This window comes from Acromyrmex echinatior, chromosome 2 (assembly GCF_024713525.1).
Source record: "Acromyrmex echinatior isolate Ae372 chromosome 2, ASM2471352v2, whole genome shotgun sequence".
In the NCBI taxonomy this organism is placed as follows: Eukaryota; Metazoa; Arthropoda; class Insecta; order Hymenoptera; family Formicidae; genus Acromyrmex; species Acromyrmex echinatior.
The window spans coordinates 26,511,700-26,535,528 of record NC_141853.1 but is presented as its reverse complement, the minus strand read 5'-3'; the positions used below and the strand labels follow the sequence as shown (position 1 = coordinate 26,535,528).

General features: G+C 35.3%; 1 protein-coding gene and 2 pseudogenes across 14 annotated transcripts in view; 1 reads left to right on the top strand and 2 right to left on the bottom strand.

Moving 5' to 3' along the window:
* Positions 1–23,829, bottom strand: part of aralar1 (calcium-binding mitochondrial carrier protein Aralar1) — a 289,930-nt gene that overhangs the window by 33,396 nt on the left and 232,705 nt on the right. For 12 of the 14 annotated variants that reach the window (XM_087402842.1, XM_087402838.1, XM_087402841.1 and 9 more), the window contains 6 exons: positions 23,214–23,329; positions 22,987–23,126; positions 22,497–22,643; positions 22,088–22,229; positions 14,735–14,828; positions 14,302–14,337 (listed from right to left, as the gene is read on the bottom strand). In XM_087402842.1, the coding sequence (XP_087258968.1) occupies positions 14,302–14,337; positions 14,735–14,828; positions 22,088–22,229; positions 22,497–22,643; positions 22,987–23,126; positions 23,214–23,329 (675 nt within the window). Of the gene's footprint in view, positions 1–14,301; positions 14,338–14,734; positions 14,829–22,087; positions 22,230–22,496; positions 22,644–22,986; positions 23,127–23,213; positions 23,349–23,829 lie in introns of all 14 variants that reach the window. The other 2 variants (XM_087402845.1, XM_087402834.1) reach the window with 2 other exon arrangements.
* LOC147910731 (uncharacterized) lies at positions 7,818–10,578 on the bottom strand (annotated as a pseudogene).
* Positions 14,836–18,097, top strand: LOC147910730 (uncharacterized; annotated as a pseudogene).

Genomic DNA, 23,829 nt, shown 5'->3' with positions numbered 1-23,829 from the left:
AGACAATACACACGAAATAATGCGAACAAAAATGTTTTATTCATATCTTATTACATCGATTTTCGTACTTATTAAAAACTAAAGCTAATAGTTCGCAATCGACGAGCTGATGTCCATTGAAGATGTCGCTATCAAGTATAATGTTCTCAGATGCGATGTTGGAGAATCGCGTATACTATCTGCCACTTGGTATCGACGAGTCGAGCTAATCGTTCGAACGTTACATCGATACACCCGTTAAAGTCAAACATACGTCGTTTCGGTCATCGTAATGCGTACGATGATGAAGAATCGAGACGTACGAGCGTAGCATCGTTCAGCATGCAAACACTGACGGTCCAACGTTTATAAAATTATCCTTGTATTCGTTTCGAAACAGCTTGTAAATATTTCCTCGCTGCTCGTAGAGGCTCTTTCACGTTTCGAGAGACAGCGATAGTTCGTGTCCGCGATGGTCTCCAAGGGCGATCTCCACGTAACTAGGTGGGCCAACGTTGATTCCAATTTCCAAAAATTTGTAGCCCGTATTCGTTAGATCGTAACGTCTGCTCAGTAAACGCACCGCATGCTCCGTATACTGTGTACATACATAATGTTAAAAAACGTTACTTTTGTATAGAACGTTGAAACTTACATGTTATATTCCTTCTTCACATCGTACGATGCACTGCTCTCTTTAGCGAAGTACTTTTTTTCAGCCGTTCGTACAAGCGGGTATCGCAAACTGATTGCATCCGCGTAAATTGTGACGTAATACTTCTGGAATCGATGAGAGAAGGCAGGTTCTCCCTCTCTTTCCAAGAATTTCGAACATGTCGCGACACGTTTTATCAAATCTTTCTGCGTATTTTCTTTGTCACGAATTTATACATACGTTTATACATACGTTTATACATACGTTTATACATACGTACGTTTATACATACGTTTATTACAAAGGAAAGGAAAAGAAATACATAATAAATACGTTAACGTATTTTTATTTAAAAAATTCTTTTGTAATCACCAGTTATATATTTTCAATACATTTTGTAACGCGCAATTCTTAACATGTTGTCCATATCGTATAATATTAGTAACATCTAGATTAGATAAAGATTCCCTGTCTTCGTAAACTGCATCCAAGGTCTCAATGTACATGCGTTTTCGCTCATCGTCCAGAAGCAAGATCCGCAGCCACGTTTGTTTCTCGCGTCCCTTGACAATACACGACAGCATCATCTTCAAATACAGCCATCGTAGACGTTTTGCCTCGTTGTACGGGATCGTTCCGTCCTCCCATTGCAATCCATGGTGATAAGCAATCAACCAGGAGGCGCAAAACCTGTCGGATCTTGTCAAAAATTTCCATAGCATGGGACTCGTAAAAATGTAATGCATGAGAAGGTCCCCTGTTTTAGCACCGCCACTTCCTTCACGATAAATTTCTTGTTAACGATGAATCCTTGCAGATCCACGAACGTTGGCACGAGCATGTTGTCGAGAAGACTGCAGTCGATTGCGGTCGATTGTGACGTATCGTAGATCTTATCGTGTTAGAGGTGCACTTAGGTGATTTTGCGCATAACGTTGGTTAATGGATTATACTGATCCACGCGATCGTGTATGATGAGACAATAGGCTGTTGTATTTGCAGGTACATTCTCTTTATATTCAAAGTCTAATCGCACATCCACGGTGCCACTCTTGATTGATTCGTTCTGTCGAGAGCAATCGATGATCACGAATGGACCATTACGTAAAAAAGTTGTAAAGGTGAGACTCGGCTCGAGATACTCGTATCCGTAGTAGCCCTTGCAGAAACGCGCGTACAATTCGTACAGAATCGCACATCTGTTTTTGTCAAAATCCAGATTCAAGTCATCGTACGGATAACATTCCGAATTCAGGTAAAGTTTCGCATTGGTTAATTTGCAGTCGTCGAATCGACTTACATCCTCGGACATGACGTTTCTTCGACCTGTTTGCATAGCGAAAATAACGTAGCGCGGCTTCTCGAGCTGAGTAGTCCTGGCCGTCTTGATGGCCCACGAATGCTTGGTTGTGCTCTGTAAGAGCGGAAATTCGTACAAATCCCATGAGCGAAAAGTCATGCTCAGATATCGTCCGCTCTCCAAAGCGCACAGCATCGACAGCTTATTTATCTCGCTCAATAACACGTGCGGCATTCGCCACTGTACTTTGAATAATTCGAGCGTTGGCTCTATCACCGGATATCCCGACAGACAATTGTTGCGCGCTCGTATTAAAATCAACTCGTGACGAGCGTTGATCACCACGCGTTTGTAATCTTCGCAAAATCCCAGCAGTACGTAGAGCGATACACAGAAATTAAAATATCTGGCTGCAGTAGTCTGCGCATTCCAGCCGGCAACGTGACCGCGGACGCGTACAGCAACGGCAAAAGCGCGCACACGGTACACGAATTTTCGCCGAGCGTGCCACCAGGATATAAGCTATCGGAGAGGCCGACGCAGATTATTTACCTGCCGATCACGGTACGGAGCATTACGGATCTAACGATACGCGTCGGACGATTGCTCGATTTTCGCGGAGAGGAGATCACCGTCAGATTGCACGTGCGACAGCGACAGCGAGCGTGAGATGCTCGTATTGAACAGAACGGAGCGTACGCAGAGAGATAACGCATTCTTTACAAGGCTGGTAACATCACCGCTCGATAACGCTCGCTCATCCAACTGTGTCAGCAAGAAGAAGCTCAGTGCGTCGAACTAAATTTTTACAATCTTTGTTTCGTGGTGCGCAACTTTTAAGATGACTGATATCTTAAACATTAAAGACGAGCCGATCTTTGACGATCGTCAAGATTGAGACTCGCACGTATAATCCGTTCGTTAATACAACATTCGGATACAGCCACGAAATAAGAATACCCATACAGCAACAGGATCTGTACACACTGCCGTATGAAAGCTTTCTATATGTCGAGGGAAAACTGACGAAGAACAAAGTGGTCCAGGGTGCTCATGTGGCACTGGGAAATAATTGCGTCGCGTTCATATTCAATGAGATTCGATATGAATTCAATGGTGTGGAGATTGACCGTAATAGAAATGTGGATATAACTAGCATGCTCAAAAATTATGTAACAGTGTCATCCGACAGAAGTGTGATTCTACGGAATGCCGGCTGGAATGCGCAGACTACTGCAGCCGGATATTTTAATTTCTGTGTATCGCTCTACGTACTGCTGGGATTTTGCGAAGATTACAAACGCGTGGTGATCAACGTTCGTCACGAGTTGATTTTAATACGAGCGCGCAACAATTGTCTGACGGGAGATCCGGTGATAGAGTCAACGCTCGAATTATTCAAAGTACAGTGGCGAATGCCGCACGTGTTATTGAGCGAGATAAATAAGCTGTCGATGCTGCGCGCTTTGGAGAGCGGACGATATCTGAGCATGGCTTTTCGCTCGTGGGATTTGTACGAATTTCCGCTCTTGCAGAGCACAACCAAGCATTCGTGAGCCATCAAGACGGCCAGGACTACTCAGCTCGAGAAACCGCGCTACGTTATTTTCGCTATGCAAACAGGTCGAAGAAACGTCCGAGGATGTAAGTCGATTCGACGACTGCAAATTAACCAATGCGAAACTTTACCTGAATTCGGAATGTTATCCGTACGATGACTTGAATCTGGATTTTGACAAAAACAGATGTGCGATTCTGTACGAATTGTACGCGCGTTTCTGCAAGGGCTACTACGGATACGAGTATCTCGAGCCGAGTCTCACCTTTACAACTTTTTTACGTAATGGTCCATTCGTGATCATCGATTGCTCTCGACAGAACGAATCAATCAAGAGTGGCACCGTGGATGTGCGATTAGACTTTGAATATAAAGAGAATGTACCTGCAAATACAACAGCCTATTGTCTCATCATACACGATCGCGTGGTTCAGTATAATCCATTGACCAACGTTGTGCGCAAAATCACCTAAGTGCACCTCTAACACGATAAGATCTACGATACGTCACAATCGACCGCAATCGACTGCAGTCTTCTCGACAACATGCTCGTGCCAACGTTCGTGGATCTGCAAGGATTCATCGTTAACAAGAAATTTATCGTGAAGGAAGTCGCGGTGCTGAAACAGGGGACCTTCTCATGCATTACATTTTTACGAGTCCCATGCTATGGAAATTTTTGACAAGATCCGACAGGTTTTGCGTCTCCTGGTTGATTGCTTATCACCATGGATTGCAATGGGAGGACGGGACGATCCCGTACAACGAAGCAAAACGTCTATGATGGCTGTATTTGAAGATGATGCTGTCGTGTATTGTCAAGGGACGCGAGAAACAAACGTGGCTGCGGATCTTGCTTCTGGACGATGAGCGAAAACGCATTGAGACCTTGGATGCAGTTTACGAAGACAGGGAATCTTTATCTAATCTAGATGTTACTAATATTATACGATGTGGACAACATGTTAAGAATTGCGCGTTACAAAATGTATTGAAAATATATAACTGGTGATTACAAAAGAATTTTTTAAATAAAAATACGTTAACGTATTTATTATGTATTTCTTTTCCCTTCCTTTGTAATAAACGTATGTATAAACGTACGTATGTATAAACGTATGTATAAACGTATGTATAAACGTATGTACGTATGTACGTATGTACGTGGGTATAAACGTATGTATAAACGTATGTATAAATTCGTGACAAAGAAAATACGCAGAAAGACTTGATAAAACGTGTCGCGACATGTTCGAAATTCTTGGAAAGAGAGGGAGAACCTGCCTTCTCTCATCGATTCCAGAAGTATTACGTCACAATTTACGCGGATGCAATCAGTTTGCGATACCCGCTTGTACGAACGGCTGAAAAAAAGTACTTCGCTAAAGAGAGCAGTGCATCGTACGATGTGAAGAAGGAATATAACATGTAAGTTTCAACGTTCTATACACAAAAGTAACGTTTTTTAACATTATGTATGTACACAGTATACGGAGCATCGTGCGGTGCGTTTACTGAGCAGACGTTACGATCTAACGAATACGGGCTACAAATTTTTGAAAATTGGAATCAACGTTGGCCCACCGAGTTACGTGGAGGTCGCCCTTGGAGACCATCGCGGACACGAACTATCGCTGTCTCTCGAAACGTGAAAGAGCCTCTACGAGCAGCGAGGAAATATTTACAAGCTGTTTCGAAACGAATACAAGGATAATTTTATAAACGTTGGACCGTCAGTGTTTGCATGCTGAACGATGCTACGCTCGTACGTCTCGATTCTTCATCATCGTACGCATTACGATGACCGAAACGACGTATGTTTGACTTTAACGGGTGTATCGATGTAACGTTCGAACGATTAGCTCGACTCGTCGATACCAAGTGGCAGATACCAAGTATACGCGATTCTCCAACATCGCATCTGAGAACATTATACTTGATAGCGACATCTTCAATGGACATCAGCTCGTCGATTGCGAACTATTAGCTTTAGTTTTTAATAAGTACGAAAATCGATGTAATAAGATGTGAATAAAACATTTTTGTTCGCATTATTTCGTGTGTATTGTCTTTTACTTCCCATCCTTTGCATCGACGCGCCAGGAAAAACCATATTGAAAAAACTGTATCGTACAAAAGAAACTCGTATTCTATTGATTCTTCCATCCTTTCTTCACTCATAGCACGTTACGCGCGCTCTATCTTTCTCTAACATGCAAGCCTTTATTACCGATGCATTTTTAAAGAAAAACGTGGTGAAATTTTGACGACGAAAAAAAAGGAGCCCTATTGTGTAGGAGCCCGGACCTTTCCTCATCTTTTCCCGCGTTAGGTATCCCCCGCGCCTACGAGTATTTCCCCGCACCCCGCGTTCCCCTCTAGCCCCATGGATTAGAACCCGCCTTGCTTTACTACTAAAGTACATTGCAAAAATCAATTTTGCAATTAATTGTTATAAACAAATAATTTTTACATAAGCAAAGAACAATTTAAGAAAGCGTTATACATACATGTTTCTTAATCATTTTTCTCATACAATCGATTGATATAATTTTAGTAAATTATAATAAATTATCTAAAACTGTGCTCGCAAAAATCTGCACATTTCGATTCCTGCGGGCCGGACGCCGCCTACTGTCTCCCTCCCTCTTCCCATTATGGCTTGAGGCTCTAATAGTCTAGTTGTCGATCGCGCGCATGACATTGTAACTCAGGAGCGTGTGCATAGGCACTATACCAGAAATATTATATATTGGAAGCGCACTTTCCGTCAAATCATTATTGAAATATGTTTATTAAATAATTTATTTTTATTAACATAAAATTATTGTTAATTTATTTATTGTTCCTTAATTACTTACTCACGTACAACAATACAATTATAGAACTCGTATGCCTCTTAAACAGGGAGAGGGGGAAAGGAGAGTCGCTTCGCGTGGAAAATCAAAATCTATGTAGAATAGTATTTAATATATGTATAGTAGAAATAATACGTTAATTTAAAAAAATTTTTTTTTTGTTGATAACTTTTTAACGTAGGACGACCTTGGGCTAAAACCTTTTGAAGGTCACTCGGGGTCATGATCTTGGCCACATATGTCAAGGTGAAGGTCATCGGAGAGTGCTCCCCTATACTAAATAATTATCTGGCGGAAAGTACGTTCTCAGTATATCTCTAATAATATAGGCACACGCTTCTGAGCTACAAGGTAGCGCGCGTGATCGGCAACTAGCTTCGAGTAGACAGTAGGCAGCGCCCGCAGGAATCGGCTTGAAATGTGTTCGGCAGATTTTTATGAGTCCTAGAAAAATAGTCTGGCCATGTTCTTAAAAGTCAAATAAAAGTGATGAGGATACGTTCTTAATACTAACACTTTTATACTTTTTCATACAATACTTAGGAATTAGTTCTGTGACGAGAGTAAATCAGGACAGACATGTTTATCTTGTTTCGGCTTGGATGTTGCGTCATCTCCAATTTTTGTTGAGCCTGGCTTTTCTGTTTTGATTTCGCATTTCGTTTTTATTACTCTCCCACCGACGCGCGCTCTTCCTTTGCCTAAAGTGTGCGCGGAACACATTTAATACTGGCTGTATCGTTATTTGAAGCTATGTTTTCATTTGAAATTTGAGATTTTTATTAAACAAATTGCATTTCTTCATAGCTATATTATTTCTTTACAATTATAACACTTAAGATTATGAAATACATCAATAAAGAATATTTTACATTATTTCATATCTACAAGTTTTTCAATAAGCGTACCATTTTCTTTGTGATTTGTGCTGCCATAGTAAGTGCAAGCTAATATGAGCCAATTGAAAATATGGATCGATGGTCAGACTCTGTTTTTCTAGGAGCTCTAAGTGTAGTCACTTTTTCTACAATAAATTTTTAATAATTTGTTTACAACAATGATCTCGTATACTATCTGCACAATGTTATCATGTCTTTTTCTGAAAAATTTAATTTAAGTGGAATTTTAACATTATTTACATTTATATTTACATTTCTGTATTGTACTTACACACGGGCGGATCTGTACTTAATAAAATACAATATAATAAATATAAATTTTGATAATTATAAGAAATACAATACAGAGTAATATGTAAAAGAATAATATATAATAACATAATAAAAGATATATAAAAACGTCAATACAGAATTGATGCATAAACAATTTTTACATAAACAAATAATGTACTTGTTTTATTTATAGCACGTAGATAACTGCAAATGTAATGGTCATGGAAAAAGTGTGTAATACAAAATGACTTTTTACCAAGAACAAGTAATGATAGTAATTGCCACAAATATCATATTTTATTATTTTTTTTTTGGAATCACTTTGGAAAAAACTCAACTGGTGTTTGGAACTATGCCGGTCTATTCTGTATATATCCGGTTTTAAGCCATGTAAATTTAAATAAATGTTGGCGACGAGAGTTGATAGTGAATTAATGATTGTAATTTTCAGATATCAGGAGACACGGTAGTCTTGGTGCTAAGCTAAGCGCAATTATTTCTAACATAAAGTTCAATTGCAAGATCTAACAACATAACGGTATCAGAAAAATATTTGATAAAATTTTTTCATAATCTGAAGCCATAAACATCTAATGGCTGTATTTCCTATCGTACCAGCTGAAATTGTTAGAAAAACAATGTCTGTTGCAGAATCTGATCTAGTTTCCAAAATAACGTTGGAACAATATCCACTCCATGAATCAAGTAGTAATACAAATTGTGGTCCAACATTAGAGAAATACTTCTTTCAATCAAGTTTTTACAAGATTTGATATTAATTTACCTGATTTCAAAGCTGTTAGCAAACAAAAATATTAGGTGCCTTGAATAAACTTTCTTGAATTTTCAGGCCAAATGTTCCCATAACTTCTCATAATAATATAAACAGAAGTGACAATAATCTACCATCAGTGGAAACAGTTGGTTGTATAGTGTAACTATGTGTCGTTGTTGATATAAACTGTACTACAGTTTCTATCTTTTTTACACCCTTTTGTGCTAACGTACCAGAATGAAGCTTAAATTGAAAATCACTCTGATCGAATTATATATATTTTCTTGTCCGTAACGATCAATGTAGGTAGTATTTAACATTTTCTATAAATGTGTCGCACTTATTTTTCAAATCTTCTTTCGATAACATACTCTTTTTTTTCTCTCAAATTTCGATATTTTCCTAGATACTATATCGTGTTTAATTTTAAATCTTTTTATTCAAGTTTTTCAGGTTTTAAATCCTGAAACATTTTCTTCCTCTTGTATCCGAGAAGCTCGAATGTCTGTCATGTATATTTTTTTTCAAGTGCTTCATTAAAATAATGCTTCATTTAATATATGTTGAAAGATTTTAATTTTTCAGATCCGATACCACCTTGATCGATTTGGTCCTCCCATCGTCGTAGTTGTTGAATCGATATTAACTTTCCTAAATATTTATTTAACTCTTTCAAATGATCTTGGTTTGGTTTTGCCGTTTTTCTAATATTCCACGGCTTATCTTTTATATTTAGTTGATATTATTGATACTTCAACAGATGTACACACAACTTCTTCCGGTAGATATACCCGTTCTTCATTTCCCATAAGTAGATTAATATTTTTCGCAATAAATTTCATTCACAGATTTTCAGTACATTAACAAGATCTTCTTAAATATGATGTCAATTGAGCATCAAATTATTAAATTGCTTGTCAATTTAACTTGTGATATTATCATAATAGCTCAGTTCGTTTATAAGTCCCATATTTTATTTATTTGATCCATATATTTTTTGTGTATCTCAAGATTTAGAGGAAACATTCTTCGAAAATAATGATTTTTATCATTTAAAAAAAATATTTTTTAAACTATAACGTATATAAAAAAATGTTTTATACAAAAGTTGTCTAGTTTCCTATGCTCTGTATAATGATATAGAAAACAAATTGCAAAAATAAATTTTGCAACAAAATTGTTACAAACAAATTATTAAAAATTGATAATAGAGAAAAAGTGACTACACCAATTGATTATAACGGGAAAAATTATTAAAGAAAAAAAAATTATTAAAGATGATTTAACTTTTTTTTAAATTGTTATTTGTTTATGTTATAATTATTTGTTTATAACAATTAATTGCAAAATTGATATTTGCAATGTACTTTTAACATCAAAGATATTTTTTCATGCTCCTATTTACAAATGTCATTTTTTGGTTATCCTTGGTGATCTAGGTGTTACGTCCAAGCTCTGCAAGGAGGGAGTGAACGCAACAGAATTTTAACCAATTTGGTCCAAGCTCCGGATCGTAAGGGAGTTGGAGAAGGAGCGATGCAAATCGGGAGATACTTCGCTTCGTCTTGGGGTTCTCAAGGAGCCGGCGGTCGGAAGAACGAAGTAGAAACCTCTTGCGGTCAACGCTCCGCTGAGCGGACTCACAAGTCGAACGTACTTGTTTGAAGGGCCCAAACTGGATCAGTGTGTCACGAGGCGCACTTTAACACTAAATGTACCAGTGCATTTGTGTGTCCTGTTTTTCGGTCATGGAACTTAATCCATGTGACTAGGGAGAGGATCAAGTGCAATCGTGGGAGAATTAAGATAAATACAAGGAGAGGGTATACAGGTATACAAAAATTAATACACCTGGATTTTAGTTAAACAATAAAAGGAATGTTTATATATGTTTTTATTTTTACAAAAATAGTCAACTTGATGCACTTATAATTAATTTTAGTGTTTTTGATTAAACGTGATGTCTGCGCGCGTGTGTGTGTGTGTTACATCGAGTGCGAACCTAGAGCAAATGAATAGAAAAATGTGCATATAGGGGTACATTAGGAAGAAAGAAATAGATTTCCGTAAATAAAGAATATGAGGAGGTGGAACGGTTAAAGGAATATTACTAGAATCAAAAGAGGACCAAAATATTATTTAATGATTGATACCGAAGGGGGAAGAAAGAGGAAGAGAGAGAGAGAGAGAGAGAGAGAGAGAGAGAGAGAAAGAATGCGGCTTACTGGTGATAGAAATAATGAGTGGCATCCTGGATGTAGTTCTCGGCGATGGAGTTCATGTCTGGTTCAGAAGATAATGGAGCTGGACTCCGTATGTGATCACTCGAAAAACTAGATCGGAATAAGCCTAGAGTGCAAAAACCCGAGAACTCGCAAGGGACAATCAAAGAATGATGATCAAGAAATGTCTAGGAATGCCCAACGTCCCGCGAAATCGCCGTTTATATAGGGATATTCTTAGGAGAAGGAGAAAATTGATTAGTCGAATTCGAATTAGTGAAATAGATTTTGATAATTAGTGGTAGGACTCTTTTCTCACTCTCGGATTGATGAAAGTTTCAGGGCAAAAAAGTGTATTGACTGGAATCTGTAGGGAAAATGTCATCCTCAATTTTATGACCTTAAAATTTATAAGAAAATGCACATGCAAATGCACATGCATCGTGTTCTTCCGTGTGGCTGGATCAGTTTAAAATACATGTAAATTGTCAAGAGGCACGGAAGAATATGACACATTTTTTACCTTTGGAGTTCTGATCTTAACACTGCTTTTACATATTATTATGTACTGTGATTCTGATCTTTGTTGATGTTTGTATGCGTTTAGTAAGAGATCCAATAATCATATACCATGGCAAATTATTATGGCTAATTGATACTGTGAATTAAGATGAGATTCACTCCTGAACTGATAATATGGACAGGTGTAAAAGAAGATTTTATAACTTCGTGCGGTCATATCAAGATTATAGGATTGCACACGTTGTTGCTAGAATATTGAGGTTTTTATATTGTATGCCTTGGAATTTTCTGGAATTTTTAGTATGTCATTGTTTTAATGTAGACGGTAGTTTTAACATTGAAAATGACCTGATGTAATGACCCTCGAAATATCTGTATTTTGATTAATTAAATATAATGTTTTGTTATTTATAACAATAGCGAAGTACATCTTGTTTGTGCTCTGAGACCTTTAACGAATTATTTTAAACATAAAAAAATTAAACATACTTAATCAGAATTTCTCTATAATCAATTTTTAATAATAATAATTTATTTATAACAATTTGTTGCAGCATGTTTTTTATGCCGTACAGAGCATATGAAACTATATAACTTTATATAAAATATTTTTGGATATACCTGTTAAAAGGTATTTAACAAAATCGATATCCATTATTTTCCCTTACAGAAATAAATTTGGAATACCAATGATCATTATTGGATTTTAATAATGATTACTCTTTAATAGTGATTATTTATTATCCAATAATCATATTATTCACAATGATCACTCCTCAATAATTCTTGACGGAGTGATTATTGATTCCCTAATCAGATTATTTAAAATAATCATTCCCAATAATTTTTGACTGCGTAATTATTGATTTTCTACCCAGATTATCCGTAATGATCACTACAACATATTTTAACTATATGTGAGTTTTTTAATAATATCTATTAGTCATATTATTAATCAGTTATGTCACAATTATATAAAATTTCCGATTAAAAACTATTTAAACCTATTAAAAACCGATAAAAATTCAATAAGAATGAATAGAATGTATCGGAATCAAAATTACAGCCTATTAAGAATGATAAGATTTTAGTAGGATTTCCATTTAAAGCACTTTCAATAAGAATGTATAGGCATATTACCGATTTACAAAATGAAAAATCAATCCGATTTTATTGGAATGGGAAGTAATCAGCAAACGCCTCCAGTTGGCGAATCGGACTGAGTGGGAAATCCACATTAACAACCCGAATTAAATTCAATCGGGTATCACAATTGAATGGGTACAATTGAATGTCAACAGATTTTTATCAGAAATCTCATAGATTCTTATTTCAATAAAAACCAATCGGTAAATATATAAGTAAATTTGCATACGGTGAATCAAAATAAGTGAGAAATTGATATTTTTTAAAATGAAATTTTAATAAATTTCAATACGTTTTCACGCGATTGCAATTTAACAAAGTAAAAAGAAATTCTTGTATATATATATAAGTAAAATGAAGTAAAATGTAAGAATTCTGTGTTTTTAAAAGTAAAAGTAAAAAGAGGTTCTATATATATAATTTTAAAACACAGAATTCTTACATTTTACTTCTCTTTCTTTATTATTTGTAACTGATCTTTGATTTTTTCTTCAACTTAGATCCAGTTGCACTAATGTTACCTTGCGCTTACTTTAAGTGAGACTTAAGGAAGTACACTCAGAAATTTCAAAAAAATCGATTTTTCAAAAATCACATTTTCTTAAAGTATATAATGTTAGAAATATTCCCTGAAAATTTCAAGTTGATCCGCTGCATTTTCACGGAGATATAGAGAAGACGCCGAACGCATAAACATATACAGCTAATTATTCCGCGCAATACAGTACTCGGAAGGAAAGAATACATCGTCGGTAACAACAAATTGGTATTTTAGAAGCATCAACTTCAAGAGAGGACGTACAATATGATCTTGGAATAGATGACTCTGTGTAAGTTGAAAAATTTTTTATTTCGTAAACTGTACTTGAAACTTTAAACGCGTTTTTCTCAAAACAATGTTTTCAAAATCGATGACCAACATATCTCAAAAGGATCGATCGATCTAAAATTTTACATGCTTTTTTAGACATGTAAATCTAGTCTTTAATCGTAGAATTTTTTTACCAATGCATTCTTTTTTTTAATGAATAAAAAATATTCGTTTTTTTTTATGAAAATCGAAAATTCAACTTTAAACAGCCGCCATTTTGTTGTATTTCAATTTTTCGAAATATCGAACGATTAAAGACTAACTTCATATATATTAACTGGTTCCGAATGGCCAGTGGTCACGCGTTTTGGAAAACGACTTTCCGGATACTAGCTATATTTTATATAAAAAAATATGAAAACTTTGCCAATGTTTTTTCAAACATAAAATCTATCATACAAATATGTGCATGTATTTTTTTGAAAAAAATTCATCATTCGAAGATTTTTCTTCTTTGGCCTCCTAACTGGGTACACCCTCTTAAAATTCTCTGTTTCATTTTAAAGCAAAAAAGAGACAGAGACAGAGAAAGTTTTAAGCCTCACTTAAAATAAAAGTAACGTTGTGCAATCGAGCTTTAATCAACAATTATATAACTAAATCAATAATCCAACAGTTCTTGCAGCTTTGGATGGATGACTGCTTGAAATTAGATTCATGATGCTCTCCCAAATTCAGGAGGTAACTTTTTTCATCATATTTTTGTCGTATGTATTTTAGAATATGATGCTAAACACTAATATTTATTTTATAATAATAAAATTGAATTAATTAATTTTTCTAATAATTATCTGAATAGTTTTCTCAATAATCTAATAATAGCTCTCCTCAATAATTCACAAAAAAATTACGACTGAATAATCAAATAGTTTCTAATAGTCTAATAGTCCATTTCCATAAGGGTTCGAGGGAGTATTTCATCTTCTCGAGAAAAGCACAAAAAAATATCGGTCTAATATTTTTTCATGCTCTACAACATATTCAAAGCATTAAAATCGATAAGAGTCAGTTCCCTTGTGAGTGAGTTAGTAAGTGAAGTTATGTTCAGAAATACCACTCAAGTAGTCCCATGTATCATTTTATTTTTATTGTTTACCATATGTTAAACAAGGATAAAATAATACTGAAGCTATTCAGGTAGTATTTCTAACATAGTCTAAGAAAATATATGAGTGTGTGTTTGTATGTGTGTACACATACGTGATATATATTTATAGCACGTGATCTGTAATACAAAACGCACCCAAGCCGCGAATCTGCTTCGTCATCTTCCGTAGGTCTGATCCAGGCAGCGTAAACACGTAAATAAATGTTTTCAGTATACGAAATATTATTTAAATATTAGAAAATGATATATAGTTAAGCATTGTATAATAAGCTTGGCTATTAGGAATGAATTACGCCGTAAAATAGTATCAACTTTCATTAATTGCCAAGAACGAGACATACTTGACATTTGGATGATGACGATGTGCTTGATGGTGCAACGATAGTTTTACGTGACTTGTTCTCTTTTTTGTATTTGTCTTGTTGACCAGCGTGGATCGGTCTTTAATTAATAAAGTCTGAACATTTTGTTAAGATCAATGTTAAAGTGACTGCTTCGTAATATTTTTTCAATAAATCAACAAAAGGAAAAATATTTTATCAACGATTTCAATGTCGGAAATACTCACCCAGTTTGATGAAGTAAATCGCAAAGGTGAAATAAAATGTCCACTTCCAATGGGGTTATCTGGGACATCATTTGTGCAGAATAAAGAAATTCCTCTGGCAAAAAGTTATAATGCTTAAATACTGACAATAAAATCTATTAATATCTATTTAATTGTATTTCGCGCCTCTTCCTCAAGATAAAACGTAGTACTCTTCAACCACCTAAATAACATTTATTGCATAAGATATCTAAAAGACGTCTTTTAGACGTCTTATGTCTAAAAGATGTCTAAAAGATGTCTTTTAGATATCTTATGCAACATAAATGTTATCTGGGCATATGTCGGGGCGCCACAAACTTCAAAGTCAAAATGTCTACTATTCACGTTCCCCGTTCGAGCGTCATTTTTTTTCTTTATGCCGAGGTGATCATATCGTTGTGCCGAGGTATCCACATTGTTGGTAGCAGGAATAAAGATGGAAAAAGAAGATACAGAGACAATAGTGCAGAAGATTCGAAGGAGAATAGATTAGAGAAAAAGATGAGATGCTTGATGAAAGAATTTAAGAAATACAATGACCATGGTAGATGGAAAAATTCAAGTAAGTAATGTTTTAGGTTAGATGGAATGGTTAGTTGAAACCTTTTACATTTACGTCAGAGATTCCTCTACGTCACATAGAGAAGAAGGGTATTAACGCATTTTTTGTGGGAAGACTTGCACGATTTCCTCACATCATAGGCTCTAATCTATAGATGGGCCGCAGGCTTTAACTTATTGGCAAGCGTTGTCTCAGATGAAATAGAGAAGCCTCTATGCAAGCCTCCCCCCCACACGCCCGCCCGCCCGCGCGCGCGCATGCACGCACGCACGCACGCACGCACACATATACAAACAATCGATTTCATTAATTGTGAATGTTGAATCTTCGTATTTTACGAACGAGTACTCTTGTGTGTGTATGTGTGCGTGTGTGCTTTTTTTTGAATAAATATACTGTGTTTATGGTTGTATATTTGTATTAAGAAACCATGAATCAAGATCTAAAGGCTCGGATCATGAAGATCGAACACATTTCGAGTGTGTAGAATCGGATCATCTGACTCAAAGTTCAGAAGATCGTTATAGTCAATCTCTCTCTCCGAAGGAATGCTTCATTCTTGTGGTACCGGAAGTCACTTCCGAAGAGTCACCGATTTCACCAAGGGATCTTGAGCTGATTAGCCATATCCTTATACTGTATCGGTATAGGCTGATGTCCACGTGTTTGCAGATGATCAACCGCCATCAAAGACGGATGAGAAGGCTTCCTCTTCGAACACGCAGAAGGTGGTTACAGCTATTATATAATAATTCAAATGAAGAAGTTGTCATAGAAGATTTAGATGTGGAAATTTTGGAGGCCATTGGATCGAGTGGCTGAAGAGAGTTTTAGCTCCAGATATTCCAAAGAGTGTGGCGGATTCGTTTGAAGGATATCTTAAAGAAAGAAAATCTCTGCCAAAAGAGGAGAGAGAAAAACTTATAAAAATCATACTACTCTAAAGAATTGCGTCTTGATTGATCCGTCTAAACTTAACGAAGAACTTAAGACTTCCTTGAATGAGACAGCAATGAAACGATAATCGCATCATAGATAAACAGAAGAAGATCACGGCTTGCCTCGCCTTGATGGGTAGCTCTACCATAGAAATTATCCAAAACAGCAAGATCGATAACAGAGATCAGAAGTTATCTCCTGCCCAAATACTGTTAATCAAGAAGTTTAGCGATGCTGCACGTTTAATGGCAGATCTGCAGAGAGACGAGTCTTTAACTCGTAGAAATCTAATTCTTGCTTCTATTAGCAGTTCCCAAAAAGAGACGTTAGAATCAGCGACAACAAAAGAATGGCTTTTTGGCCAGAAATTGAGAGTCTTAAGGTAGCAAAGACTATCGAGCAAGAAATTGAAAGCAAAACCGGAAATCTGAGAAGGCAAAAAACTTCAAGGACTCGCATCGTCGTCAACCCTTTAAGGCTACGATGTCAGGCGGGTATCGGAACAAATTCTACAATCAGAATCAGTTCAGCAAGAGAAATGTAGCCAACCAGAACACGGCAAGTCGCGACAATTCTCAATCACATTGCCTAGAACAATCAACAAAAGAAAGCTTAGTTGTAGCGGAGGTAAATAAACCAGCTGACAGGCTGAGAATTTTTTTAGAGAACTGAAAAAATATAACCTCCGATTCCAGAATTTTGAGTTAGATTAAGGAATACGCTATTCCTTTTTCGAAATCAGTTTTTCAGGATTCAAGTTCCTAAAGAATCTTCATGGTCCCTAAAAGAACAAGCGGAGATTCGAAAGTACATTGAGAAGTTGATTTCGAAAGGCGCGATTAGTTGCCATCCGTGTGAGTTTTTATCCGGAATTTTCTTAATTCTTAAGTCAGACGGGTCGAGCAGATTAATTCTTAACCTTAAAAGATTAAATGAGTTTATTGAAACGGAGCATTTCAAACCGGAAAACATTAAAGTAGCATGTAAGCTATTTAGCCCTAATTGCTTTATGGGTAAGCTAGATCTCAGAGATGCTTATTACTTGGTTCCTATTGAACGAGGTCACAGGAAATACTTAAGATTTTCCGTTGAGGATGTTCTTTATGAATTCAATTGCTTACTGTTTGGCCTAAATGTAAGGCCAATACGGCTCCTTACGTTTTTACAAAACTTATGAAGCTAGTAGTATGTCATTTAAGATATGTATCAGTCATTTATCTTGATGATTTGCTATTTTTAGGAAATTCTCAAGCAGAGTGCTTAAATAATATAAAAGCTTCCGTAGAATTATTAGAAAGCTTGGGGTTCATAATTGAGGAAAAGAGTTGCAAAATTCCATCGCAATTGTATAGTTTTCTTGTTTGTCTTAAATTCACAGAGAATGACGTTAGAATTACCAATAAAGAAAAGGAACAGGATTCAGAATCAAGTAAGTCTTTAAAAAATTTAAGAAATGTAAGATTAAAGATTTCGCATGTCTGATGTTCTTTAGTATCTTGCTGTCCGGCTGTTCAATATAGTTGGGCATACATCAAGATTTTTGAGAGAGAAAAGTATTTAGCCTTAATAAAGTCCAAAGATGACTATGAAGCGAGTATGATTTTAAATCAAAACTTACAGGAAAACCTTATATGGTGGGAGCATAATATTTTGAATAGAATTTCGAGTAACATTACAATCCGAAGCGCCACTACGGTCTAAGAATTAAGATGTTGAACTAATATATATATTATTCAAACGAATGAATTAATTTCAGAAATAATAATTACGTGTCGATATGGTTGTCGACATTAACGCAATTAATCTGAAATGTAATAATTCCCCCAAAATTCCCAAATTAATCTTAAAAAACTGTAATAAACTTATTGCGAAAAAATATAAATGTGCGTTAATGTCGACAACCATATCGACACGTAATTATTATTTCTGAAATTAATTCATTCGTTTGAATAATATATATATTAGTTCAACATCTTAATTCTTAGACCGTAGTGGCGCTTCGGATTGTAATGTTATTTAATATAAACGGTCTTGTTTCCTATCTTAGAATTTCGAGTATTGCAAATCGCGAATACAAACTATTTTTTCTGACGCCTCTCGTTCCAGTTGGGGAGTGGCGTGCGGTAAGGATAGAGCGCATGGTTTTTGGGATAATTTAGACAAATTACTTCATATTAATCATTTGGAACTGCTTTCAGTGTTTTTTGGTCTCAAGTGTTTCGCTTCCGAACTCAGAAATTGCAATATTCTTTTAAGAATTGATAACACCACTGCCATCTCGTACATAAACCACATGAGTGGTGTGAGATTCAAAGAACTCAATAACCTTGCTAAGTCTATTTGGGAATGGTGTGAAGAACGCGAATTATTCATCTTTGCGTCATATATTTCGTCTAGAGTTAATGCGGAAGCAGACTTTGAATCAAGGAGATTAGGAAGCGAAATAGAGTTTCAGTTATCAGAGATAGCCTTTCGTGAGATTCTTAAGAAATGAGAACATCCAGATTTATTCGCAACTAGAATTAATGCGAAATGTGAAAATTATGTCTCCTGGATAAGAGACCTTGGCACGATAGCGGTCGATGCTTTACTTTGAATTGGAATAAGTTCTTCTTTTTATACGTTTCCATGATTTATAGTATATTAATTACTAAAATTCTTCAAAAAGAACAGAAAAGAAATAAGAGAAACCACGGTTGTGCTGGTCAAAGTGATACCATTATTATCTCCTTTGCTTTTGCTCTGAAGAGCAGAAAAAGCAAAGGGGATAATAATGGTATCACTTGATCAGTACAACTGTGGTTTCCCTTATTCTTTTCAATGCTGGAATCGGAATCTTTAATTTTTGAACCTAACAGAGATATTTTACTTTTTCTGGGCAGAGAGCCGCTTCCTTTATGGAGGAAACTTATTCTGGTGATAGGGAAATTATCAAGGAAGCGTTTCTGTCAAAGGGGATTCCGGAAGAAGCCATAAAGATTTCTATGGCTTCTGTAAGCAAGTTGTTTCTTAGATAATATGATTCCTTGAAGAAATGGTGGGTTTTTTTTTGTATAACCAGCAAGTTATCCGTATATAAAGCAGAAGTATCAAACGTTGTCAGGTATTTGTCTTTGAAGTTTAAAAAAGGAGCATCTTATGAATCTTTTAATTGCATTCGATATACTATCTCCCTTATCCTAGAGGAAATTGGGAAAGATGAGAGTATCAGGAAATTCTTCAGAGGTCTATCAAGATTAAGATCGCCGAAATACGACTCCACTTGGGATCCGAAGATCGTTTTAGAATTCTTCAAAGAACTGCCGAATGAAGACTTACTTTTAGATAAGCTTAGTAAGAAATTAGTAACGTTATTAGCCTTAGTAACTGGCCAAAGAATTCAGATCTTATCTTTAATAGATATCGGGAATATCGTTATAAAAGAGGACTTGATCGAAATTAAAATTCCCAATAGGATTAAGACTTCCAGACTGGGGTTAAACAATCATTAATGGTTTTACCCTTCTATAAGAAAGATCCCAATATCTGCCCAGCTAGAACTCTTCAGTATCTTGTATCTTAGGAAAATCGAAAAGCTCAGGAAAAAGAGTCTTTCATTTAGTCTTTCATTTCATTCAAAAAACCGTTCAAAAAAGTTTGGTCTCAGACCTTAAGCAGATGGCTAAAGGAGATTTTGCATAATAGTGGCATAAATATAGATATTTTCTCAGCGCACTAGCATTATGCATACATCTATATCTGCTAAAAGAAAAGGCGTCAGTCTTGATGTTCGGAAGTCGGCAAAATGGAACAGAAAGTTCAAATTCACTAGGTTTTATGATAGGCCTATTGTTCAAAACTTGCGTTTATTCGGACAGGCGATTCTAGATAAATAAAGGAATCTACTAAATAAGTAGAAAGTTTGTGCAATTTTATTTTTTCCAAATAAATACGGCTATTTATTTTCTATTAGTTCAGTTTTGTGTAGCAGCAGCTATCTTTTCAACATCTACGTTTTATCTTGAGGAAGAGGCGCAAAATACAATTTAATGATTAAATGAACTTACTTGTAAGTGACGTTCTATCATAATTGTATAAAGCGCCTTTTACGAAAGATAAGGTATCTCCCCCTATATCCATGTCCGATATCTTCGGATCCCAAAAAATTTGTTTTTTGTTTGGCTGCGGCTGAGTTTTGAATAGAATGACGCTCAAGGCTTTGAATAGAATGACGCTTCGGACGGGGAATAGTAAACATTTTGACTTTGAAGCTTGTGGCGCTCCGGCCTATGATTGACGAATACTTTTTATCTTTCGGAAGAGGCGCTTCATACAATTATATAGAACCTCACTTATAGGTAAGTTCGTTTAATCATTAAATTAATTTATAGATATTTATGTACTGAACATTATTTATTAGTTGATGAAAATTAATGTAAAAGCAATTGATTGATTAAACGTCGTATTTACTACATATGTATAGATTATATTATTAAAATAAAAGATAAATTATTTTTTCCTCATATGATTTCTACATCAATAGCGAGAAAAAAATTTTTAATATACGAGGGCAAATCAATAAATTCTTAGAAAATCTGTTAGGGCACTCGTCATATCACATTACTTTTTAACAAGTAGCATCTTTCAGCTGATTACTGTCAAATTTTGAGCGGAATTCATCGCGTGGTTTCATTTCTGTGACGAACAACCTTTGTATTTTTTGCAAAATGGAAAAAAAACGAGTTTCGTGCAGTGAGCAAACATCTACATATGAAAGGTTTAACGCCGAAAGAAATCAAGGCCAAGTTGAATAATGTTCATAGCACATCTGAACTAGTTTCATCTGTACTGTTTGCGACTGTATACAATTGGGAATGAATTTAAACGTGGTCGTACATCCACATGTGATGCACTTCGTTCGGGACGTTCAATTAAGACTGCTACGCTAGAAATCATCAATAAAGTCCACGATATTGTTTTGACTAATCAACGAGTGAAAGTGCGCGAGCTTGTTGAGGCCACAAGCATATCACATGGCACAGTGATTTCAATTTTGTACAAACAATTGGGTATGAAAAAGCTATCGGCAAGATGAGTGCCGCGTTTGCTCACTGTGGACCAGTAAGCGACCGTGTGACGATTTCAAAACAATGTTTGGAGATGTTTCAACGTAATTCAGATGAATTTCTGCGTCGATTCATTACTGTGAACTAAACATGGATTCATTACTTCACATCCGAGACGAAGGAACAAGACAATGGACTTCACCGAGTGAACCAGCTGAAGAAGGCGAAGACCGTGAAGTCAGCCGGAAAGGTGATGGCCACAGTTTTTTGAGATGCACGCGGTATAATTCATATCGATTACCTTCCGTCGAAGCAAACGATCAATGGCAATTACTACGCAGCCTTATTTCAACAATATTTTAAAGAAAAAACGTCCCCATTTGGCGAAAAATAAAGTGCTCTTCCATCAAGACAATGCACGGGTTCACACGTGCACCGATGATCAAATTCAATGATCGAATTCCGCTACGAATTGCTTCTCCATCTAGCATATTCGCCAGATTTAGCCCCCTGCGACTATTTCCTGTTTCCAAACCTAAAGAAATGGTTCGGAGGAAAGAGATTCACTATCAGAGAGCAGCTCATCGCCAAAACAGAGGTTATTTTGAAGAATTGGACAAATCATATTATTCGGACGGCTTGAAAAAGTTGGAGAATCGTTGGATCAAGTGTATCGAGCAGAAAAATGAATCGATCAAAAAAAATGTGTTTTACTATGTTTTTCTAAAAACTTATTGACTTGCCCTCGTATAACCTCGTACATTTACACATTTTTCTTCACTATACCTTTGGTAACTTCTTGGTATCTGTGACCATTGGTTGCATTTAAGTATATACGTTTAATAAGTTCCATATTATTTAGGAGAGAATTGAATGCCATAAAGTATGGAAAACTAACTTTTCTTCCGCTTTGACCGGCACCAACTGCCTGCGATATATGAAAATACAGCTCATTCTGTGGTACTATACATTCAAATAAATTTCAATACTGCTTTACATTAAAATGATACAAAATTGAAGATTAATAAATATTAATTTGTAATTAACGAACGTTTCACACATGTATTAAACACATGTACTTTAAACAATATGTTCCTGTCTTTATTTTCACATAAATTGTAGTTAAAATGTATAGTATAAAACATTTTTTAAGTACAAAGTTTTCTATCTCCTCTTTAGAAATAATACTACTTACAGCAATTAGATTAGCCTTCACATCTTTTGTGAGTAAATGACTTTTAATACTGAGCATGATGTCTTGGAAGTCTAATGCGGAAATGAAACCTGCACCATCTTTATCAAATTTTTTAAAAGCTTCTGTTGCATATTCTTCATGAAAATCCTAAAGATAAGCATTTTTAATACAAAATTTTATTACTAATCTGTTTTAATTTATATCATATTTAGGAATCGCTTTTTTAAAACTACAACTATTTTCTGTATGTATAAGGAATATATTTTTTTTAATATATGGAAAATATTTTGAGATAAGAAATGTTATGACTTTTCAAGATATCTCAGTCAAATTGTGTACACATATATTAAATATATGTGAAAAACAAAATAAACATACGGCGTATGTAATTCGTAATTTTTGTCACTCGTTACGTTATATTTGGCTTATTTTCTGAGCAAGAATAACAAGCAAATTAGCAATTAAGCGTGCAACAAAATATGATACTCACATGCAAAAACTGACTAAACTCTGCATAGTTGATTAGTGTACTTTTATCCTTTCCAAAATAGAGTTTGATAAAACTACTGTCCATATTAAAGGGCATTTTTTGATGCAGTACAGTTTTCCGCATCACCTCAGCGAACTCGTCTGTAAATTGATAATAATAATATGTAGACATAAAAGACGTAATTATTTCGAAATGAAAAATGACAATTTCTTCGTAATAGTCCTTACCAAATGCAACCATTCCATTTCCATTAGTATCAAAGAGTTGAAAAGCTGTTTTATATAGAGCATCTGGTACACAGAGAAGACCCTCAAATGCTTGAAATTCGGCAAATGATATAAGTCTGAAAAAAAACAAAATGACTATGTTGACTATAAAATACATTTATTCGGTGTGTGTGCATGTGTGTGTGTGTGTGTGTGTGTGTGTGTGTGTGTGTGTGTGTGTGTGTGTGTGTGTGAAATATTTGCTTCTTAACATATATATTATTATATTTATTATAATTATATTTATTTTACATATAAATATAATTATAATAAATACGCATATGCATACACGCATATTATACACATTCACATTACCATAAATCGAAAAAATATCTTCGATGTGTATAGCTGTAATTTTTAGAGATATGTCCTATTATTTACTTTATACAATTTATATTAATTTATATACATTAATATACATACAAAAATATTTTATAATATAAATAAATTTATAAATAATTTCTTCTTCAAATACCATACGCTCAGCGTATAGGCGCCTCCCTCTCATATATCTTTGTGCGCACACTGATCGTACACAATCGGTCTGTTTTTTATTGCTGCACTTTCTGAACTAGTA